Source organism: Rhipicephalus sanguineus, chromosome 7, assembly GCF_013339695.2.
Source record: "Rhipicephalus sanguineus isolate Rsan-2018 chromosome 7, BIME_Rsan_1.4, whole genome shotgun sequence".
NCBI lineage: Eukaryota > Metazoa > Arthropoda > Arachnida > Ixodida > Ixodidae > Rhipicephalus > Rhipicephalus sanguineus.
This window is the reverse complement of record NC_051182.1, coordinates 154,062,188-154,081,037: the sequence shown is the minus strand read 5'-3', so window position 1 is coordinate 154,081,037 and position 18,850 is coordinate 154,062,188. Positions and strand designations below refer to the sequence as shown.

The window sequence follows — 18,850 nt, the reverse complement described above, 5'->3', positions numbered from 1 at the left end:
CGTCCCTTGAGGAATTACACATTGGTCATGTTATATGCATAGCACCTCATATTTCACAAAAAAACTACGACGTATTGGTAACGAGCACTATTTCGTTGCAATGTACAAATCGTTTGATCTTTATTATCTAAAACAGCTGATAAAACTTTAGCGTATATCCATTTATAAAGAGCCTCCCCCTCCCTAAGGTATTAAACACCATATGTACTTGGGCACGCATCAGATTTGGCTCTAATGTGAGAGAACGAAACGCTCTGTTGGACAAATCAGCTGCCGGACCGCATTACAAGGAAACCGAGATTATTTGTCTAGGCGCCTTCATTTTGTCGCGCCAAGGTTGCTAACAAAACAACGCATTTCTGAAGGGCTTGGTGCGGCATCACGATGTGAAGAAGCCCCGCTTTGATGAGTAAGACCACAGGGTTCGAGCCTAAGCATAGAAACAAAGCCACTAGGCGTATCTACAGATCAATCAGTAAACCAACTCGTTCGTCAACTAGTGCCGGCGCTGACAGTACGAAGCCAAGGTCTCCCACTGTCTCAGGATGCAGACAGGTTTTTTTTTCAAGTGCATCCCGCATACGAATACGTGCTTTTTCCGAAAAAAGAAATACAAATGTATGCGTATTTTTTTCCAGATGGGAACAATACTGTCTGTTACAAACAATCTTTCGAAAGAGCTATTTTCTCTCGTGTTTCTGCCTAGCTTGACCTTCTCATAGGCGGGAGAGAGCGGACCCGAAAATCTTGTATATAAGGCTCGTTTGTGTCCCGGAGATTCCAAGACCTTGCCATCTTCCGGGACAGGGACCATGGCTCGTCTGTTCCTAGCCTCCGCGTTCGCCGTTTCACTCGCCTGCCTCGCCTCCGGGTACCAAGTGCGATACTTCTACTTCCCAGGTGGTGGTAAGCGCAGTTTACTGCTTGCGTGCCGTCTAGATACGTACTTCAGGACTTAGCCAACTGAACGCTAATTGTTTAGAGCCAACGTGATGAGATTGTGCGTACTCCGCCTAACTTATATCACGGTGCTAGTTTATTGGCTAGTTGAGCTCGTGAGCACAAACTCGCGAGTTCAGTCCATGCCCGGTGACGACCACAATGGAACGTCGAAATCCTTGTGTTATGTGTTTCGGGTGCACGTTAAAGAGGGCTAGGAAGTAAAAATTGATTTGGAGTAACCTATTGCCGCAGATTTCAAATTCAGATTGCGAAGTGAGAAGACTTGCGATATATATACTGCTACCTCGTTAACCTTTCTTCGCTTCCTTTCAACGATTGTGCACGCTGCACATTCTTCCGGACTGGCATTTCTTACAGAAATAATAAGACATCTTGCCATCCTACTTATTGCTTTACTTTTTCTTCAGCCTCTTAAAGCAGACACCCGGCATGGTGGCTTAGCAGATATGGTATTGCATCGCTAAGCTCAAGGCCACGGGTTCGATTCCCAGCGACGACGGCCGCATTTCGATAGGGCGAAATGCAAGAGAGCTCGTTCGTATGTATGTGAGTGCGGAAGAGACCCACGCTGTCAAAATGAACGCGGAGTCTCCTACTAAGGCATGCCCGTAAAACCCTAGAAATTAACTAATTAATCAATTCTTGAAGCAGCTTCAGGATCACTCCTCATAGCGAAAAGGAACTGCGATAATTTCGCCTCTGCCAAATTGAAAGCCTGACTGTATTTGAGACTATCACCTCACGTCACCTACACGAAGGCACATTCAGGTTCTTTACGTCGAGTATGATTCGAAGACCTTAAACAATCCTCACAAGAACGCTAGCTTTCAGCAACAAAGCAAGGAAGGATACAAAAAGCTGAACGTTATTGAACTAAATTTCTATGTACTTGTCTGCATTCGACGTCTGTAGAAACCCAAGTTTCATCGCCTTTTGCTTCGACTGTCGAAAGGCTACAGTCAGTATGAAATCGTAAGTTTTCGCATAACCAACGTTTTCTGCGACAGAGCCCCTTCCCCTATCACGCTTCGCTCAGTTATAAAGATTTTCGGCCGCGTGCACATATCCAGAACCCTTTAAACGAGGTGAAAACAATTCATACGTGTGCTAAGGCACAGAAGCCAGACTAAAAGGTCTCTAGATTACTTTTTGAAGTAACGATGTCTGACTTCAACCTCTCTTTATAATATTTCGCATTGGAGGGCAAAAGAGCATTACGTCTTTTTCGAATAGCGTAAAACCTAAAAACTGAGCACCTGAATTTTGGAGCTCTAATTCCTGCTCTTCACTGTTGTTTAATTTTTACAGTTGCCCACTTGCATGTGTGCGCTCATACAAATGCTGGTTGGCCAGTCATATGTATACATGTGCACTACATAAGGCACAATACACCTTATCTTGAGGGCAATTACACAAATGAACACGCACTCTCACCCCCTCGAAATTCTTTCAACAATTTTATAGGCTCGACGATCCCTGCATAGTATTGAAAGATGGGCTCGTCCGTGTCCCTTCTCTTCTTTCCGTCTTCGTCGATCCTCGCGCTGTACAGAAACATCATCACTGCATAGAAATTAGCTCGATCAGTAAGCGGCAAACGTGAAAAAATGTAATGTATGTTATTCTACCTCTGCTTACTTATAGCCAGCCGTTTTGTCATAGAAAAAATTGTTACCACTAACTTACATTTTCACATCTTAACAGGCTTCGGCGGAAGCGGTGGCGGCCTCAGTAGCCTCTTCGGCAGTGGCGGTTATGGAAGCGGTGGCGGCTTCGGAGGCAGCGGGGGAAGTGGCGGCTCCGGAGGTAGCGGAATGAGCAGCCTCTTTGGTAGCGGCTTCGGAGGAAGTGGCGGCTCCGGAGGTAGCGGAATGAGCAGCCTCTTTGGTAACGGCTTCGGAGGAAGTGGCGGCTTCGGAGGAAGTGGCGGCTCCGGAGGTAGCGGAATGAGCAGCCTCTTTGGTAGCGGCTTCGGAGGAAGTGGCGGCTTCGGAGGAAGTGGCGGCTCCGGAGGTAGCGGAATGAGCAGCCTCTTTGGTAGCGGCTTCGGAGGAAGTGGCGGCTCCGGAGGTAGCGGAATGAGCAGCCTCTTTGGTAGCGGCTTCGGAGGAAGTGGCGGCTCCGGAGGTAGCGGAATGAGCAGCCTCTTCGGTAGTGGCTTCGGAGGAAGTGGCGGCTACGGGGGTAGTGGCGGCCTAAGTAGCCTTTTCGGTGGTAGCAGTGGTGGCTTCGGAGGCAGCAGCGGTGGCTATGGAGGCAGCAGCGGTGGCTACGGAGGCGGCAGCGGTGGCTACGGAGGCGGCAGCGGCCTAAGTAGCCTCTTCGGTGGTAGCAGCGGTGGCTTCGGAGGCAGCAGCGGTGGCTACGGAGGCGGCAGCGGCCTAAGTAGCCTCTTCGGTGGTAGCAGCGGTGGCTTCGGAGGCAGCAGCGGTGGCTACGGAGGCGGCAGCGGCCTAAGTAGCCTCTTCGGTGGTAGAAGTGGTGGCTTCGGAGGCAGCAGCGGTGGCTATGGAGGCAGCAGCGGTGGCTACGGAGGCAGCAGCGGCCTCAGTAGCCTCTTCGGTGGTGGCAGTGGTGGCTTCGGAGGCAGCAGCGGTGGCTATGGAAGCAGTAGTGGTGGCTACGGAGGCAGCAGCGGCTTAAGTAGCCTCTTCGGTGGCAGCAGCGGTGGCTACGGAGGCAGCAGTGGTGGTTATGGCGGCAGCGGCTTCGGTGGAGGCCTTGGCAGCAGCGGCGGCTTTGGCGGCAGCAGCGGTATGGGTGGACTCGGTGGTGGCAGCTTCAGTGGCCTTGGAGGAGGTAGCGGCTTCAGCGGCCTTGGAGGAAGCAGCGGACTCGGTGGTCGCCTTGGTGGAATCTTCGGTCGCCGACGTCGCGGACGCGGCCGACGTGGTAGGCGCTCCAGTTTTGGAAGCAGTGGCTTCGGCAGCAGCGGCCTAGGTGGAGGCATCGGCGGATCAAGCGGCAGCGGTGGCTTTGGAGGCTTCGGCGGATCAGGCAGCAGCGGTGGCTTCGGAGGCCTCAGCGGCTTGAGCGGCTTCGGCGGATCCGGCGGATCCGGCGGCGGAAGCGGTTTTGGAGGAGGCTTCGGTGGATCCAGCGGAGGCGGTGGAAGCGGAGGCTTCGGCGGCCTCGGTGGATCCAGCGGCTTCGGCGGATCAAGCGGCGGCAGCGGATTTGGTGGAAGCTTCGGTGGATCCAGTGGAGGCAGCGGATTCGGCGGCGGCAGCGGATTCGGTGGAGGAGACATGAAACAGAAATCCATGTCATGGTAAACAGCACGCAAGCAAATTAGAAACTCACTAGTGAGCAAATACATGTCTCACAATAAAGAAGTCCTGTCCAACGGAACAAAGTGTCTGTGCTTTTATATTAGCTCATTAGCTCTGCCAAAATTATGGACGTTCGACCAGGAAGCTATGCAAGAATGCCACTAGTTCAGCTTTCCCACCCACGTAAAAACGACAAACTACGAACCAAACAAGGAAGATATACAGAAAAAATCGAAATCACGCTGCTAATATTTCACAAAGCCAAGAAGCGGGAACAGATGGCTATAAGCATTCTACAGGCAAATAAATGCAGTAACAGCACAGCTTTCGGTATATTGGCCAATTCCGAGCAGCACCGCCACCTCTCCATTATTTCTGTAATGAATATCTGGAGACTTGGGACCAGTTGACACAAGTGAGTATTTGAAGCGAAGTGATGTGTAAAAAGTGGAAGCTATACTATCGCTGCCTACGGATTTTCCGATCAGAAAACATGTTTCTTTTTAAATGCGAACAATTTCTTAGCGGCTGCGACCTTTGACGGTATATATATATATATATATATATATATATATATATATATATATATATATATATATATATATATATATATATATATACAGCCGCTTATTTCAGGCTTTGTGCTCTCCTGGCCGTTTCGTCAATAGAATCTATATCAAAATTGGGTATGGAATGACAAGAATGGATGGCGAACATAAATGACAGTTCATGAAATGAAAATCATGACATGCATGTCATGAACGGCATGATTTCCATGCGACGGTTTTGGTGCTCTCGCGGCCATTTCGTTAATTGATATATACTAAAAGTGGCATGACGTGCCAAGTGTGTATGACGAATGTGAGTGACCGGTATTAACGTGCAAATCATGACACGCATGTCAGGCACAGCATGATTTACATGATATGGTCTCGGAGCGCTCGTGGCCGTTTAATCAAATGGTTAAATATCAAGTGATATGACTAGACATTTCTATATGACTAACATAAATGACAGGTTCTAACACGAAAAGCACGGCATGCTTGTCATGTACAGCATGACTTACATGCCCCGCTCATGGTGAGCTCGCGGCCGTTTCGCGAGCTTGAAATGCATCAAATTTGGCATTGCGTGACGTGGCTGCATATCGAACATAAATGATGGGTGGTAGCATGAACATCACGAGATGCATGTTATCTTCGGCATGATATACGTGCCACGCTCATGGTGCGGTCGCGGCTGGTTCGCTGGCTTAATATACACCTAACTTGGTATTGCATGATGTACCTGAATGACAAACATGACAGGTGGTAACATGAAAATCATGACATGCGTTACATGTACGGCTTGATTTACATGTGGCGCACTCGCGACCATTTCGCTAGCTTGATGTACACCAAAATTCATATTGCGTGACTTGACTGTATGACGAACATAAATGGCAGGTAGTAGTATGAAAATCATGACGTGCATGGCGGCCGGTTCCATAGCTTGATATACACCACCATTCGTATTGCGCGACGTGAATGTATTGCGAACGTAATGACAGGTGGTAACATGAAAATAACGAGGTGCATGTCAGATACGGCATGATTTACATGCCCCGCTCATGATGCACTCGCGGCCGGTTCGCTTGCTCGATATACACCAACATTGGTATTGTGTGACGTGACTGTATGACGAATACTACTTCAAATACCAACACGCAGATCATGCCAGGCATGTCATGTACGCATGATTTACGTGCCACTGTCTTGGTGCGCTTCTGGCGGTTTTTTAACTGAATATACACCGAAACTGGCATGCAGTGATATGAGTGCGTGACAAGCATAAATTACAGGTCATGGATTGTATATACTAGAATATACGTTTCATTAGCGTGGTATATAAAATATTGTACATATACGCATGCACGCATGACATACATGCAATATATAATGGACTAGATGTCATGACATGAATGACTTGATTTGCCTCAAAGACAAACAGGGTGTCGTATGCAGCTCTTTGCTGGCTGCTTCGCATTACAATGATTCCCACAGTGCGTGGAATCTGCCGGGTTTTTATCCTCGAAATTATGCTTTAGTTGCAACAGGTGCTGTTCGTAAGCAGTATAACGTTTAAACAAGTAGCTGCTTATATATTCAGGCTACATATAAAGTCATCTGGTGTAAGAGGCACTTCACCTTGAATGCAACTTCGTTGAACTTGAGGGAATATTGCGTTGCTGTACGTTAGAAGAAAAGTACGCATAACCGCACAAACTAATAAAGCCGCAGGAAACGCGAGCTCGGCCAAGTTGTGTGGTTACACACAAGATTTGGTCACCAGGATGAAATTACTCTTGCCCAGTGCGCCGAATTTCTCGGCAAAGTAAGCCATCCAAAAGAAAGAAAAATTACCCCCATCTCCGGCTAAAGGGGACCGCGTTTCAGAGGGGGAGTGTGAGTGGAGAGGGTGAGACGGGAGAGGAGTAGTGGAGAGAGGAGTGGAGAGGAGGTGTGTGGAGAGGGTTCGCGCATGAGCAGTAGGAGTGGTCACGCCGCACACTACCACCACCACCGGATTGAACTCCGCCATGAAATGCTTCGCATCTAAAAGGCTAGTCGAACATGCACGCAGTAATGCTTAATAAGTTGCCTTGGAGCGGCGTTCGGCTTTGGGCCACTCGACACTGTTTTCAAGAAGTCGAATAAGACAGCTCTAGGAGCCATATTAACATAGCGTGATTTGAGCAGTTAAGGACGTCGCCACGTAGAAAAGTTGACGATTCTGGATACTGTTGATTTTCTACGAGATCGAGCAATGGCTCTAAAGTACAGCAAGTACACGCTGTTGCTTCATGACTACTGCATCCAGCGTCTGAACAGGATGTCGTAGGCTCGATTCCCGACTCCATTTTGATTACGTCAAAGCGCGCAAATGATCATTTATTTAGGTGTTTAGGAAGTGCAATTTCTCAAACTTAGATTTCATCGAGCACCACTAATAGCGAGTGTGTTTCTTTGGGGCGTCACGTGTCAGCATTAATTGAAGAGAAGTAGTGACGGCAAGGGATGAACGCCAACGCGAGTGGTATCATTATAAAAAGGAAAATGTATCGCCCTCAGCCATACCCCACAAATAGTTTTGCAGGGTGTCGTATTTAAGTGTGCTGCTTTCGGCAAAGCCTCATACGACCACGAAAATATGGACCGTAGCTTTTCAGATAATGACTGCGAACGATGACAGCGGACGGTGACGTTTTCATCACGTTAACCACAACGATAATACATATAGTGACTGGTTACTGATGCACTAGTCAGAAAACAGTTCACTAAAGCAGAAACTACTCACGGAATAATTTCCTGCTAATACATTTGTCACAAAATTCCCGCAGCTGTTTGAAGAATTTGAGAAGGATTTCCATCTACCACTACGACGGCCTGAGAAGGCGAAATATGAAGCCGTCAGTTTACGGGGTAATTTAATAAGTAGAACTTCTTAGAAGTGCAGCGAACAACATGCGCAAGGATAGTTTTTCTTCCTACGTTTCCTTTCACGTGGTTTTAGCTTAACGAAACAGCAGCAGCGCGTATTCCGTACTCTTTCTTTTTCCAAACCCTCTCCTCACGTGATCGGTGAAAGCTTCGAACCGCAAGCTAAGAAACCACCGCTTGCCTTGTAGCTGCAGCAGCTATACTTCATTCGCATGCAGAATATTCCAACTGAAACAACAAAGAAGCAACAGGAAAGGAACATCAACTAAGAACACGATCAACTAAATGGGTACGGGCTATATGTACCATGCATGGCCGAGTTTGTTAAACATATTGACGCAAATTGGTTTGCTCAATTCGTCTGATGACTCACGCATGGTTTTTCCCCATTTGAGTTCCACAGTGTCTACCACTATAAAAAGTAATTTGACGTAAACTTCGTTTATGAACGAAGTGAATAAAGCTGAATTGAACTGGATTCGCCTTTCGGACAGCCCTTGCTGTGTAGTAGGACAGAAAATTAGGTGATTTTGTTATGATTCATTATAAAAACAGCGCAGAATTACAAAGGCGAAAGACGTCCCGTTCTGTCTTCCTTCGTCCTTGTGTTGCTGCACTGTTTTTACGATAAGCCCCTGTTGTACCTTGAAGGGTCCCCTAAGCCGCCTACGACATTTTTTAACATCTGAAGTAAACACGCTCATTGAGCTCAGAATGCCACTACGATCAATTAATGCCAAACGCGGCAGCATTACTCCCCACAGGCGCGCCACAACATCAAGAAACAATCTTGTGCTCCTCTGCGGGACATTCCGGTATCCCCAGCGCTCATCGCGACGTCACCAGGGTGCATTGTGATGTCAACAGATGCAGACTCTGTGGATTGGTCGAAACGAAACGTGTGTCTGCTAGCAGGTACGCCGCGCTCCCTGCTCTTCCTACTCCTCATCGTCGTGCAATTCGACGCACGGCGAAGAGAAGCACTCGGCGAAGGAGGAGGGCCAGCCGACGAGCAGAGCGTAGCAAAGCTAAGAGCGAAACGAGCGAGGGCCGCATTTCGATCAACAAACACGTTCAACTCCGCTATTACGGCTCTATTTCGAAAAATTCCCGCGGCTACGTGTTTGTTGCATACTCGTAGGCAGTATATTGTAAAAGTGCGAGCGGAGCGCAGCATGAACGGTAAGAAATTGACCGGCCAGGCGCTCAACATTCAACGGAAGTTTATTGGAAAGTCATTCGCGAGAGCATGGAAACACGCATGTCCAACAAAGCTTATCAAAAGGTATTGCCACGTAGGAACAGCAGATGTTGGTCCTGCTTTGACCAACATGTCTTCTTTCTTGCTACTTGTATATCTCGGTGTATCTTATTCCTTGCTACTCTTTTTATTCCTCGGTTCTTGTTACGAGAAACGCCCTGTATACTCATCTTCAATCAATGCAGGAACGCTTCTTGCTCAGCATTCTGCTTCTCTGTTTTCATCTCGACGATGCATTTATTGCCGTTACCTTCAAGTTCCTAAATTTAACAAATAGTCTTATTCAACATAATACTGAATGGTCCAAGCCTGTCTGTTCTAGCGTCAACTTGTTAACCTCGAAGACTGTTTTTCGGTATCGCGATTGTCAAGGACGAAGACCTACAAACCAAGCTTACCACAGGTAAAAAGCAAACTTTCGGAAAAGTACTACAAGCAAGCAATGGCACATCAGCTTGCGTCAAGAAGAAAAACGGTCTCTCGAATCATTCTTATGTCGCCATAGTCAGTTGCTCTTTTTTCTCGAAAAGCGACTGTCTTCGAGCGTGAGCGATGGCCTTATGCAGACATGACGCAGCACCGAGTTGCTATTTGTGGCTCGCTTGTGTGTTCTTGTCAGACCTACCAGTTCGAATAGAATCCCGAGGCCGGTCAGTATAAATACATAACGAAATTTAAAAAGCGATCTCTGCTACTGGGGTATTGTCGCTTGCAGCTAAGTCTCCATTGTGCTTACATACAATCGGACAGCATAGCGAGGAAAGCTATTCGTGTATTTGCGTACAATTGACTCACATTCAAATAACCTCATGATAACGCGTTGCAGCACATTTCGTATGACAGCCGACCGGAAATGAAGCTTCCATTCTCATATGCTCGTACAAATATAAAGGCCGCAGACTGTCCTAAACGTTTTTCGGTGAACTGACGCATGCCGGACTACAAAATTATGGCTCGCTTGTCGGCAGTGGGCCTGCTAGCGTTATCACTCGCCAGCGTGGCCTTTGGCCACAAGAGGCAAGAAAATAGCGGGAGCTTCAGTAATGGTGGTGGTGGCGTGGACACAGGCGAGTGCACGTCTTTCCTAGCCGCTTCTTTCACGTGACAATATAAGTTGGGTATTCATCGCTGGGCACCTCGTGTAAGCAGCGTTGATGGAACAATTGACGACTCGGGAACGTTCGCGGGAACGTTCAGCATCACACCGGCTTTTTGAATCCACGTGTGATCGCCGCGTGCACGGAGATTGCTGTGGATCTCTGGGCAAAAAGCGTAGCAGACGGCGCTCGCGCACGAGTGTGCTATCTGCGCTTGCTCATCATGTAGGAAATCTCGTTACTTCTCGCGTGTAATGGGCGCTACCATGTTCAGGGGTCAACGCTCACGCGATATTATTGAAAAAGGTACAAGGGTGTGTGTTCAGTGCCCTTTATCACTGTTCTATTTCATTTAAATGGCTGGAAAATTGAACAGTTACGACCATGATCGTTTCATCACGGCGAGCGTGTGCATACGCCCCGCATTAAAGCAAGCGTATGCTTGTTCCACACTCTAGCCACTTCTATCAGTTCGGCTAAATTGTATCCAAATGCTCCAATAAAAACGCAAGTTAATTGAGAAAGCAGCGGAAAAACACATACACATTGTTTTAAACATATACTATGGCAATTATAGAAAAAGAACATACATGAGACACCGACGTCTTCCTGCGGCAGCACTATTCCTTCCTTATTAGCAAGTGGATAAAAAATAAACAAATATATTAAATTCTAAGAAATATACTCTGATTGAAATACAATAACATATCTTGGCGGCTGATGTACACTTTCCTGTCAAAAGAGCAATTAGGGGCTAAAAATAGGCGTTTCTCATGAAAACCAGTACTCTGTGGTAGTTGATGGCGTACAAATTTAAGCAAGGAACCTTTTCACACGGCAGGAACCATTTTAATAACCTGGAATATGACTTCTGATGACAAGTCTTCGCAGTTCTTTTGATCTAAGCTAATTCCTTTATATTAAACTGTGTAAACTAAAGCGATGTTACGTTTCCATGGTTTCTATCGTCCTTTTATTAGTGTATTGAAGAGTACTGAACACAAATACAGAAAACTCTTTAAAACGATTTTTCAACCTTTTTCGCAGAACTCAAAATTCCATGCACAAGTCTTCCGTAATCAACCATATCTGCAATGTTGACCGCCTATTCTAATTCTTTACCTCAGCTCACCAACGATGTGTTTTCAAAACTGTGCGCAATACACTTTTTTATAAAAGAAATGCGATAAGGTTTGCCGGTACTTAACGTCATCTTCCTTTTGTCTCAGCCAGAAACAGCACCGCCTATGTTATCGTTTTAATATTCGCATCAGTACGACATATCGTTCTTTCCGATGCAGTACGGTGTTTAGTGTGCATGAACGAGTCTGCTGGTGCATTTATCTTATTTGTCCATAGGCTGACACTCTGTTGATGTATGTGCGTACGACTACATACACGCATGTATGTACGCATGCTAGTACGCATGTATGCATGCATAAATGTTTATATGCACAGGGAAAATGGAAAGAAACGCGAACAGCGCGGCGCGCTGTTTTCTTCACGCTCTGGCCTTCGTGGCAATAAAAAGAAATTAAAATGGTTCTTGGTTGTAGCACGGATAACTCTAGTGGCTTTTTCATCACTATCCAGGCTACAACCGCTTGAAAAGAAATGCGAAACAGCTGAGAACGTAGATGCTGAACTGTTTGTGTTTCTTTCCATCGCCACTGTACCTATGAATACATGCACGCACTCACGCATGTATGTATGTATGTATGTATGTATGTATGTATGTATGTATGTATGTATGTATGTATGTATGTATGTATGTATGTATGTATGTATGTATGTATGTATGTATGTATGTATGTATGTATGTATGTATGTATGTATGTATGTATGTATGTATGTATGTATGTATGTATGTATGTATGTGCGTACGTACGTACGTACGTACGCATGTATGCATGCATGTATGTATGTATGTATGTATGTATGCATGTATGTACCTATGTATGCACGCATGTTTGTACGTATGTATACACGCATGTATGTATGTATGTATGTATGTATGTATGTATGTATGTATGTATGTATGTATGTATGTATGTATGTATGTATGTATGTATGTATGTATGTATGTATGTATGTATGTACGTACGTAGTTTGCTGGCAAGAACTGCGTATCTCGCTGTGCGCACCGACACGCGCATATGCCATCCTGATCAATGAATACATGGAATATCAGGTCATCTTGACATGTCTTAGATTTGCAGTAAAGCACTTGGATTCTCGCACACAACGAAGCACCCAAGAGAGACAACTTAATGTGCAGCGATAGGACTCCACATCTTGTGAACAGCTCTCGTACGAAATATATGTCTTTGTTTCCTCATGCTTCACTGCCGTTAGGAGTCGAACTCGATCGCCGCAATGATTTGAAAGCAAATTATCCCACAGGGTAAACATCTCACAATAGCTTTTTGCACCTTAAAGCCTTAGAAAAACTTTACCAATCGGTAAACTGTTCGGTAAAATGTTCGTACATGTAAGCAAAATGTAATTTTACGATATTTCCAAACTGACACAACACAATTTCTTGTACTCATTTAGGTACAGGCCTTTCGTGAAACCTTATAAATTTAAGCTGTTGAATTTGTTGCATCGCCATGCGCTGATATATATAAAGAAAATGTAAGTTACCGACCAAAAAATGTGCCTTTAAATAGCTCATATAATATTTATTTGTGGCCATTACGCGAACTCAGATCTTCTACGATGTCCTCCGCAAACGAACGTTACACATTGGAGATAAATAAGTATATGAAATCGACTAACTGTAACGGAGGAGACCAAGGTTATGACATTCGCCGTATCGAACTCTAAGGTAGAAGTCGGTGTCTATAAAGGAGAAAGTAATGTTTTCATGCATAGACATGGCGTTCAGTCTCATAAATCACGTATTTTTCAGGTGGTTCTGCGGTCTACGGCAGTGGTCTCAGCACTAGCGGATACAGCATCCCCTTTCCTAAATGGTGGCGGATACGGCGGCTACTTAGGTGTCCCTGTCTTCGGCAATACTCTTTACGGCAACGGCCTCTACGACAGTACCAATAACTTCGGCAGTGGCGGATACGGCAGCTATGGCTATGGTGGTGGCGATGGAAGTGGTGGCTACAGAAGTGGCTACGGCGGTGTCCTCAACGGAGGCTACGGTGGTAGCGGAGTCGGTGGAGGATATGGAGGTGGTTTAGTTCCCGGTGGCCACGGTAATGGTGGAGTCATAGGAGGCTACAATGCTGGCGTATTCGGTGGGGGCTATGGCATTAGTGGTACCGGTGCAGGCTACGGAAGTAGCGGAGTAGATGGAGGCTACAGGGCTGGCGGAGCTGGTAGAGTTGGCGTGGATCAAGGTAGCGGTGCAGGCTACGGCGGCGGAGAATTCGGCAGAGGATACGGTATTACCAGAGCCGGTGCAGGCTACGGAAGTAATGGAATAAATGGCGGCTACAGTGCTGGCGGAGCCGGTGGAGTAGGCACGGGTCAAGGTAGGGGTGCAGGCTACAGCGGCCGCGGTTTCGGCGGAGGTTACGGCATTGGCGGAATCAGCACACGCTATGGAGGTGCCGTCAACGGAGTCTACGGCGCCGACCAAGGCTATGGAGGCTACGGGGGTGCCCACGGTTACGACGTCGGCAAGGGAGGTCGCGTCGATCTCGGTCGAGACTGGCGTCGGCACCAGCTAGAGGAGCGACGACAGCGACGGCGACAAGAGTTGAAACGACGACGAGCAGAACGACGGCGGCGAAACAAGGTGCGACGCGAGCAACGACGGTTGCAGAGGCTGCAACGATAGATGGAACGACAGCAGCGAGGAAGTCAACAACGAAAATGACAACAGCGACAGTAGGAAAAAAACTAATAGGGTTCTTCATCGCGCTCTCTATTAGCGATCAATCGGAAGTCATCTAGCGTGAACACTAAAGAGGCATAATAAAATCATTTTTCTCTTCGTTTTGAAGTAACCAGCACGCTTCTGTTTCTCTTAATTTGTTTCTCAGTGTGTGAACTATTTCGGTTAACAAATGTGGTCTGCTACCGCACAATCTCACGTACTTCGTAAAGTTGGTGCGGATGACGAGCGCAGGCGACGCCAATCGGTAGAGACATGTCATTGCTAACATTGCCGACACATGCGGCTGCTGTCAAATTAAGTTAGGGAATGTTCTAGCCGCTGAAGAGAGTGACATAGACCCTATGATGAGGAAGCTTACGAGGAGAAAACAAGTGTATTCCTGCAAAGTGCAGAAGTCGACTCGAAAAGGCATTTTCTTTTTATGGCTGCTTTGTTTCTTACGTTGTTTTAAGCCATACGTCTGTAGCTGTAACATCGTAGCGTCAGAATTTCAACGAATTATTCCGGTTGTCATGTTGCTTTCCCGGCAGCATGCCGTAAGATCCTTTCGCCGAACGTCCCCTTCTTTGGCAACACTAGCGCCCGTTGCGGCCTACCCGCACTTGTCGCGTGGTCTACCTGTTGCGCGAGACCTTCTACAATACACAGGCCACAAAAGATCTGCACAAGCGCAGTATTTGTGAGCCCCAGGCATCAAGCTATCCATCTTTGTAGGGATACGAGTTACTATGGAAGGCGTCATACGAGTAGTTCAGGGGTTTGGTAATAAACAACCGGACCTTTCGCATGTATGTATTGGTCATATATTAATAAGGGAGCCTTCATGTAAACGAAGTCCACCGAAGAATAAGGATGGCATAGTGCTCATAGGGTAAACATTCTCATTTCAATACCGGTCACCTAATTGTTGAGGCGTTACGTCCCAAAACCACGTTATGATTATGAGAGACACCGTAGTGGAGGGCGCGGGAAATTTCCACTACGTGGGGTTAATAACGGGCGGCTAAATCTAAGCACACGGGCCTCTAGCACTTCATCTACATCGAAATGCGGCCGCCGCGGCCTGGATTCGATCCGGCGACCTGCAAATCGTCAGTCAAGTACCATAACTGTTAGCCCACCGCGGTGAGTCAGGATCAGTAACTCACCACTCTCATTAAAACGGAAAGTGTGCAATCATTGTAATTTGCCAGCTCAAACATGTATAGCATAAGCTTGGATATAACAAAAAAAAAAAACTGCAGAAGAAGCTAAAGTCACACGACCTAAAAACTGAACCAGCTCCACTTCGCGGACACCGATAAAATAGCATTCCCTTCGCCAGGCTAACGCATTTTATGTTTTGCAAGTCTTTCAGATATGTTGGATCACTTCTCTCTATTAAACACTCTTTGTTAAGCTTTGAGCTGATAGTATAGGCACCACCTTTTATAACCCCAAAGTATCACGTGACAGTGGTGTGACTATGGTAACGCGCACGCCATTTGTTGGGCTAACTGTTGCCTTCCTCCTTTTTAGTGGAAGTTGTGTGTAGCGGGATTTGCCCAATATCTGTGGCACATATGCGTTTATGAAGATGATAGTTTTCCGATAGGCTGGACAGGTTTCTGTGGCACAAACCCGTTTGTAGGGCTAACTGTTGCCTTCATTTTTAGTGGACCAGTGGTGATGTAGGGGATTCCTCACTGCCTGTGGTGCATACCCGTTTATGATGCCCAGAAGCGTTACCACGGATTTGCACATGAAAGGCTCAACCAAGAACAACTTCACTGTTAAAATAAGTATGGCAGTCTCCTTGCTTTGTTTTTAGCTATTATCTCAACCTTCTGATCAAACATACTTGTGTTCACTTGAGCCTGTAAAGAACGTGGTGCTTGTAGAAACCATGGCATACCGTTAGAGAGGAAGAGAAAGAAGAAGATTGGCTTGAAGTCAGAGTAAGCTTTGTTTCTTTATGGTGCGTGGATTTTTTTTTTTTTTATCTAGAGGAATAGAACGATAGCCTGTGCCTGATTATTTAGATTCCTAAGTTTCATGCCGGAAGCCACAGTCCTTTTAGAAAACTCTAGCTGTAAGGACACCTAAATATATGCTGCTAAGCTAAGTGCAGGGTCTGAGCCTGAACGTTTCTTTTGGCCATTTTAGAGCACCTCTGATATACCCAATCTACCCCGCCCAAGAAGCTTGCAACGAAATGAAGCCTGTTTGGTTTCTGAAGCAATAAAGGCTGCCGCAGAAGCTGAGAGCTATGTTGAAACCATTCCCATCCACCCATACCAAGCAATATAGGGCTACCTAGCACGTCACTGACGCCCATAAATAACGTTTAGCCGCGAGGAACTTTCCGCATGAATGATGTGTTACCTTCCTCGTATTACGTTTGCAAAACTGATTTGACGCGTGCGAGATTTAACATACGAGTGAAAGGAGAAAATACGCTTCTTTAAGAAATTACAATCCAATACATTGGCATTGTTAATGGAATGACAATCCAAAACGTTCTAAGCTGTAGCAGCTGAGTTACTACAGGCAACAACGATGTTCATGCTATCAAATACGGGCAACAATGAAATATGGCAACGGGAAATAACAAGTCACCTCGATGAAAGGCCAAATTTGCCGTATCAGAAGCAGCTCCTCGCCGACGCACAAGCCCACGAACGAGAGAGTGTCAGTTATTGGAAAAACGCGCACACAGTTACGCATGGGACCAGCGCACCTTCGAGGGCCGCCTTTCTGTACGCTCAGTGGGGCCAGGTGTTTTGTGTACGACGCCGCCACCGATATCTGCGAGTTCTAAAAGCTTCGCTTGAAAACAAAAGAGTGGTTTCCCTTGAATTCTAAGCATTGATGGAAGGTCGCTAGGTGTGGCACTACTTGTTCATATCCAATCCCGTGAGATGTAGTTGGCACTGCAATAAACGTTCAACGGTGAAGGTACAAAAGACGGTCCCATGTACCCTGTCTTGTGAGTGTTTTTACTTACACGCGCTTTCTGCGATTCCGCGCAAGGCTTAGCTTGGCGGTGAATGCGCCTTAGAACATAGCGTCATATAGAACGCGGCCAGCTTGATAAGTGAAACTTGGTTTTATGTCCGTCTTTGCACTTTGAATTTCGTGCTCCCTCTCAGTTCACAACATGAACAGGTTTGCAGCTTGATTGCGATAGCAATCATATGGACACTGGAGGCACACTTCTGACATCGCAGTCATGTTCTGCATGAAGCCAAAATCGATCGCATCGACCCACGCGTCATGTCTTATTTAGAGCAAAATGTTGCGAAGCCTGCAAATGGGCACGGTTTAAGCAGACAAAGCGCACCGGCCAGCTCCCTACGGAGAAGGACTAGAAAGGGTCGCTGGCGGGGGCCTGCGTCGCTCAGGCAGCAGCCGCGAATTTTCATTAAAAGGGCGCGGTGGCGCGCGCTATTTCGAGAGACATCAATAGAAGCCCCTACCCTTGTACGTCCGGTTCTCTCACCGCTTATTTCGCATTGAGGCGACAGACAGCACGGCAACCACCTCGCTCTCTGCGCAGGCCGGATTCCCTTACGCTGGCGTTTTGTAGATTTACGCGAGATGGGATTCGAAAGAAGTGAGGTGCTAGCCTTACTTCGTGTAACATTCTAATTTGTTGCTACGGCATCTTTGCCAGCGCGGCAGAACTGTGACTTCTTTTGTACTTCAGGTATTCCGTCCCACATTGACATCCCATGGACAAGCCTTCCGAGGATCTCAGGAAACGTAGCAGCAAATCAAAGTCGGAGAAGAAGAAGCGCCAGGGCTCCAACGCCTCAATTGCATCGTCCAGCTCGAGCGGAATGCGGAAAGCCGCTCCTGGTACCGACGCTCCCTCTGCGGTAGGCGTCTTACATCTGTATGTGCAGTTTCGATATATTTACATATCTGCAAGTAAAACAGCATGGTTCAAGCAGTTTTTGCTATGATTAAGTCGATAGCCTCGTCGTTCATTGTTTCCTCATTGAAAAATTAGCTTCGACAAGAAGGACCCCAGCTAGCCAAAGCTGTGGAAAAGCAACGTACACTAGAAGATACACTTAGGGATATAGAAATTGTACCACGAGTCAATTAGGTTAGCACGCTTTTGTAGAATATAGGCCGTGGACCTCTCCGAAATTACTGCAAAGTACGAACGAAATGTTTCAGATTTTGTGTTAATGAAATTATTCTGCAAAACAATTATTTTTATTTCAATGGGCAGTCGTTTTCTTGCCACTGGAAAGTCAGCTTAACTGCTGCTGTGTCCCGTTTGAGGACTTACTGTAGAGATGACGAAAGAGGCGTTGCCAGCGACCAACGGCTAAGGATTGTGATAAAAACAAGACGAAATTTATTGTGTTTGCTGGTTCATTCTTGCCGACAGTCCTCAGAGCCCCAAATAATAAAGACATAGCTGCCCCTATAAAATTCTTCGGCGCAACATCAAAAGCTTTTCTGAGTTGAAAAACCCATCAGATTGGTATAGGTGTGCACACACCAGCGTCATAAGGCTGGTGTATGCTTTTTTTGGCACTGACCGACCGGTTTTACTGATGAGATGCGCAGCAGAGATGTGGGCTGACTTCCCCATGCGAAAAACTCAACTGTAAGGGTTCTTTTTTGTGTGTGTGTGAATACGCCTAGTGGTTCAAATGAGCTTATTATGCCTATTCTCGATGCTGCAGACTACATCAGGCTCTGAGTCGGCAGCAGTAGGTTCCCCAGCTGTGGTTCCTGCTCTTCTCATCCGGAAAGGGTCCAAGACCTCGACCTCCTCGAAGTCTTCCAAGGACGAGGAACGCTGCGCCCGCGTGACGCGCTACGTGCGCGAAAAGCCCAAGGTGAGTCATGCAAGGGATAACGCATTTTTTTTTATTATGACGTCATTGTGGCATCATATTAATATGGCGTCATCGTGT

The 18,850-nt window shown here is 46.6% G+C and overlaps 2 protein-coding genes across 21 annotated transcripts; both read left to right on the top strand.

Annotated features, from left to right (window-relative positions):
- Positions 1–761: 761 nt before the first annotated feature.
- On the top strand, positions 762–4,318 carry LOC119400305 (uncharacterized). 20 transcript variants are annotated; one of them, XM_049418031.1, is made up of 4 exons: positions 762–906; positions 2,668–3,333; positions 3,385–3,405; positions 3,478–4,318. In XM_049418031.1, exons 1-4 carry the CDS (start codon positions 813–815, stop codon positions 4,236–4,238), a joined length of 1,542 nt encoding a protein of 513 aa, XP_049273988.1. In that variant the 5' UTR covers positions 762–812; the 3' UTR covers positions 4,239–4,318. The 20 variants fall into 20 exon arrangements, with proteins under 20 accessions (XP_049273988.1, XP_037523260.1, XP_049273992.1 ...); XM_037667332.2 differs by having other exon boundaries at positions 3,457–4,318; XM_049418035.1 differs by having other exon boundaries at positions 3,385–3,435; positions 3,550–4,318.
- A 5,460-nt stretch (positions 4,319–9,778) lies between these two features.
- On the top strand, positions 9,779–14,037 carry LOC119400304 (uncharacterized). The gene is made up of 2 exons (XM_037667325.2): positions 9,779–10,042; positions 12,987–14,037. The coding sequence occupies exons 1-2, from the start codon at positions 10,019–10,021 to the stop codon at positions 13,869–13,871; spliced, it is 909 nt and encodes a 302-aa protein (XP_037523253.1). The 5' UTR covers positions 9,779–10,018; the 3' UTR covers positions 13,872–14,037.
- The last annotated feature ends 4,813 nt before the right edge of the window (positions 14,038–18,850 follow it).

Bases quoted from the DNA above. Each gene is read 5' to 3' on its own strand.
- LOC119400304 (XM_037667325.2), top strand. From the start codon at position 10,019: ATGGTGGTGGTGGCGTGGACACAG. The intron at 10,043-12,986 runs GCGAGTGCACGT...CGTATTTTTCAG, and splicing joins TGGTGGTGGCGTGGACACAG to GTGGTTCTGCGGTCTACGGC.
- LOC119400305 (XM_037667326.2), top strand. From the start codon at position 813: ATGGCTCGTCTGTTCCTAGCCTCCGCGTTCGCCGTTTCACTCGCCTGC. The intron at 907-2,667 runs GTAAGCGCAGTT...ACATCTTAACAG, and splicing joins CTTCTACTTCCCAGGTGGTG to GCTTCGGCGGAAGCGGTGGC.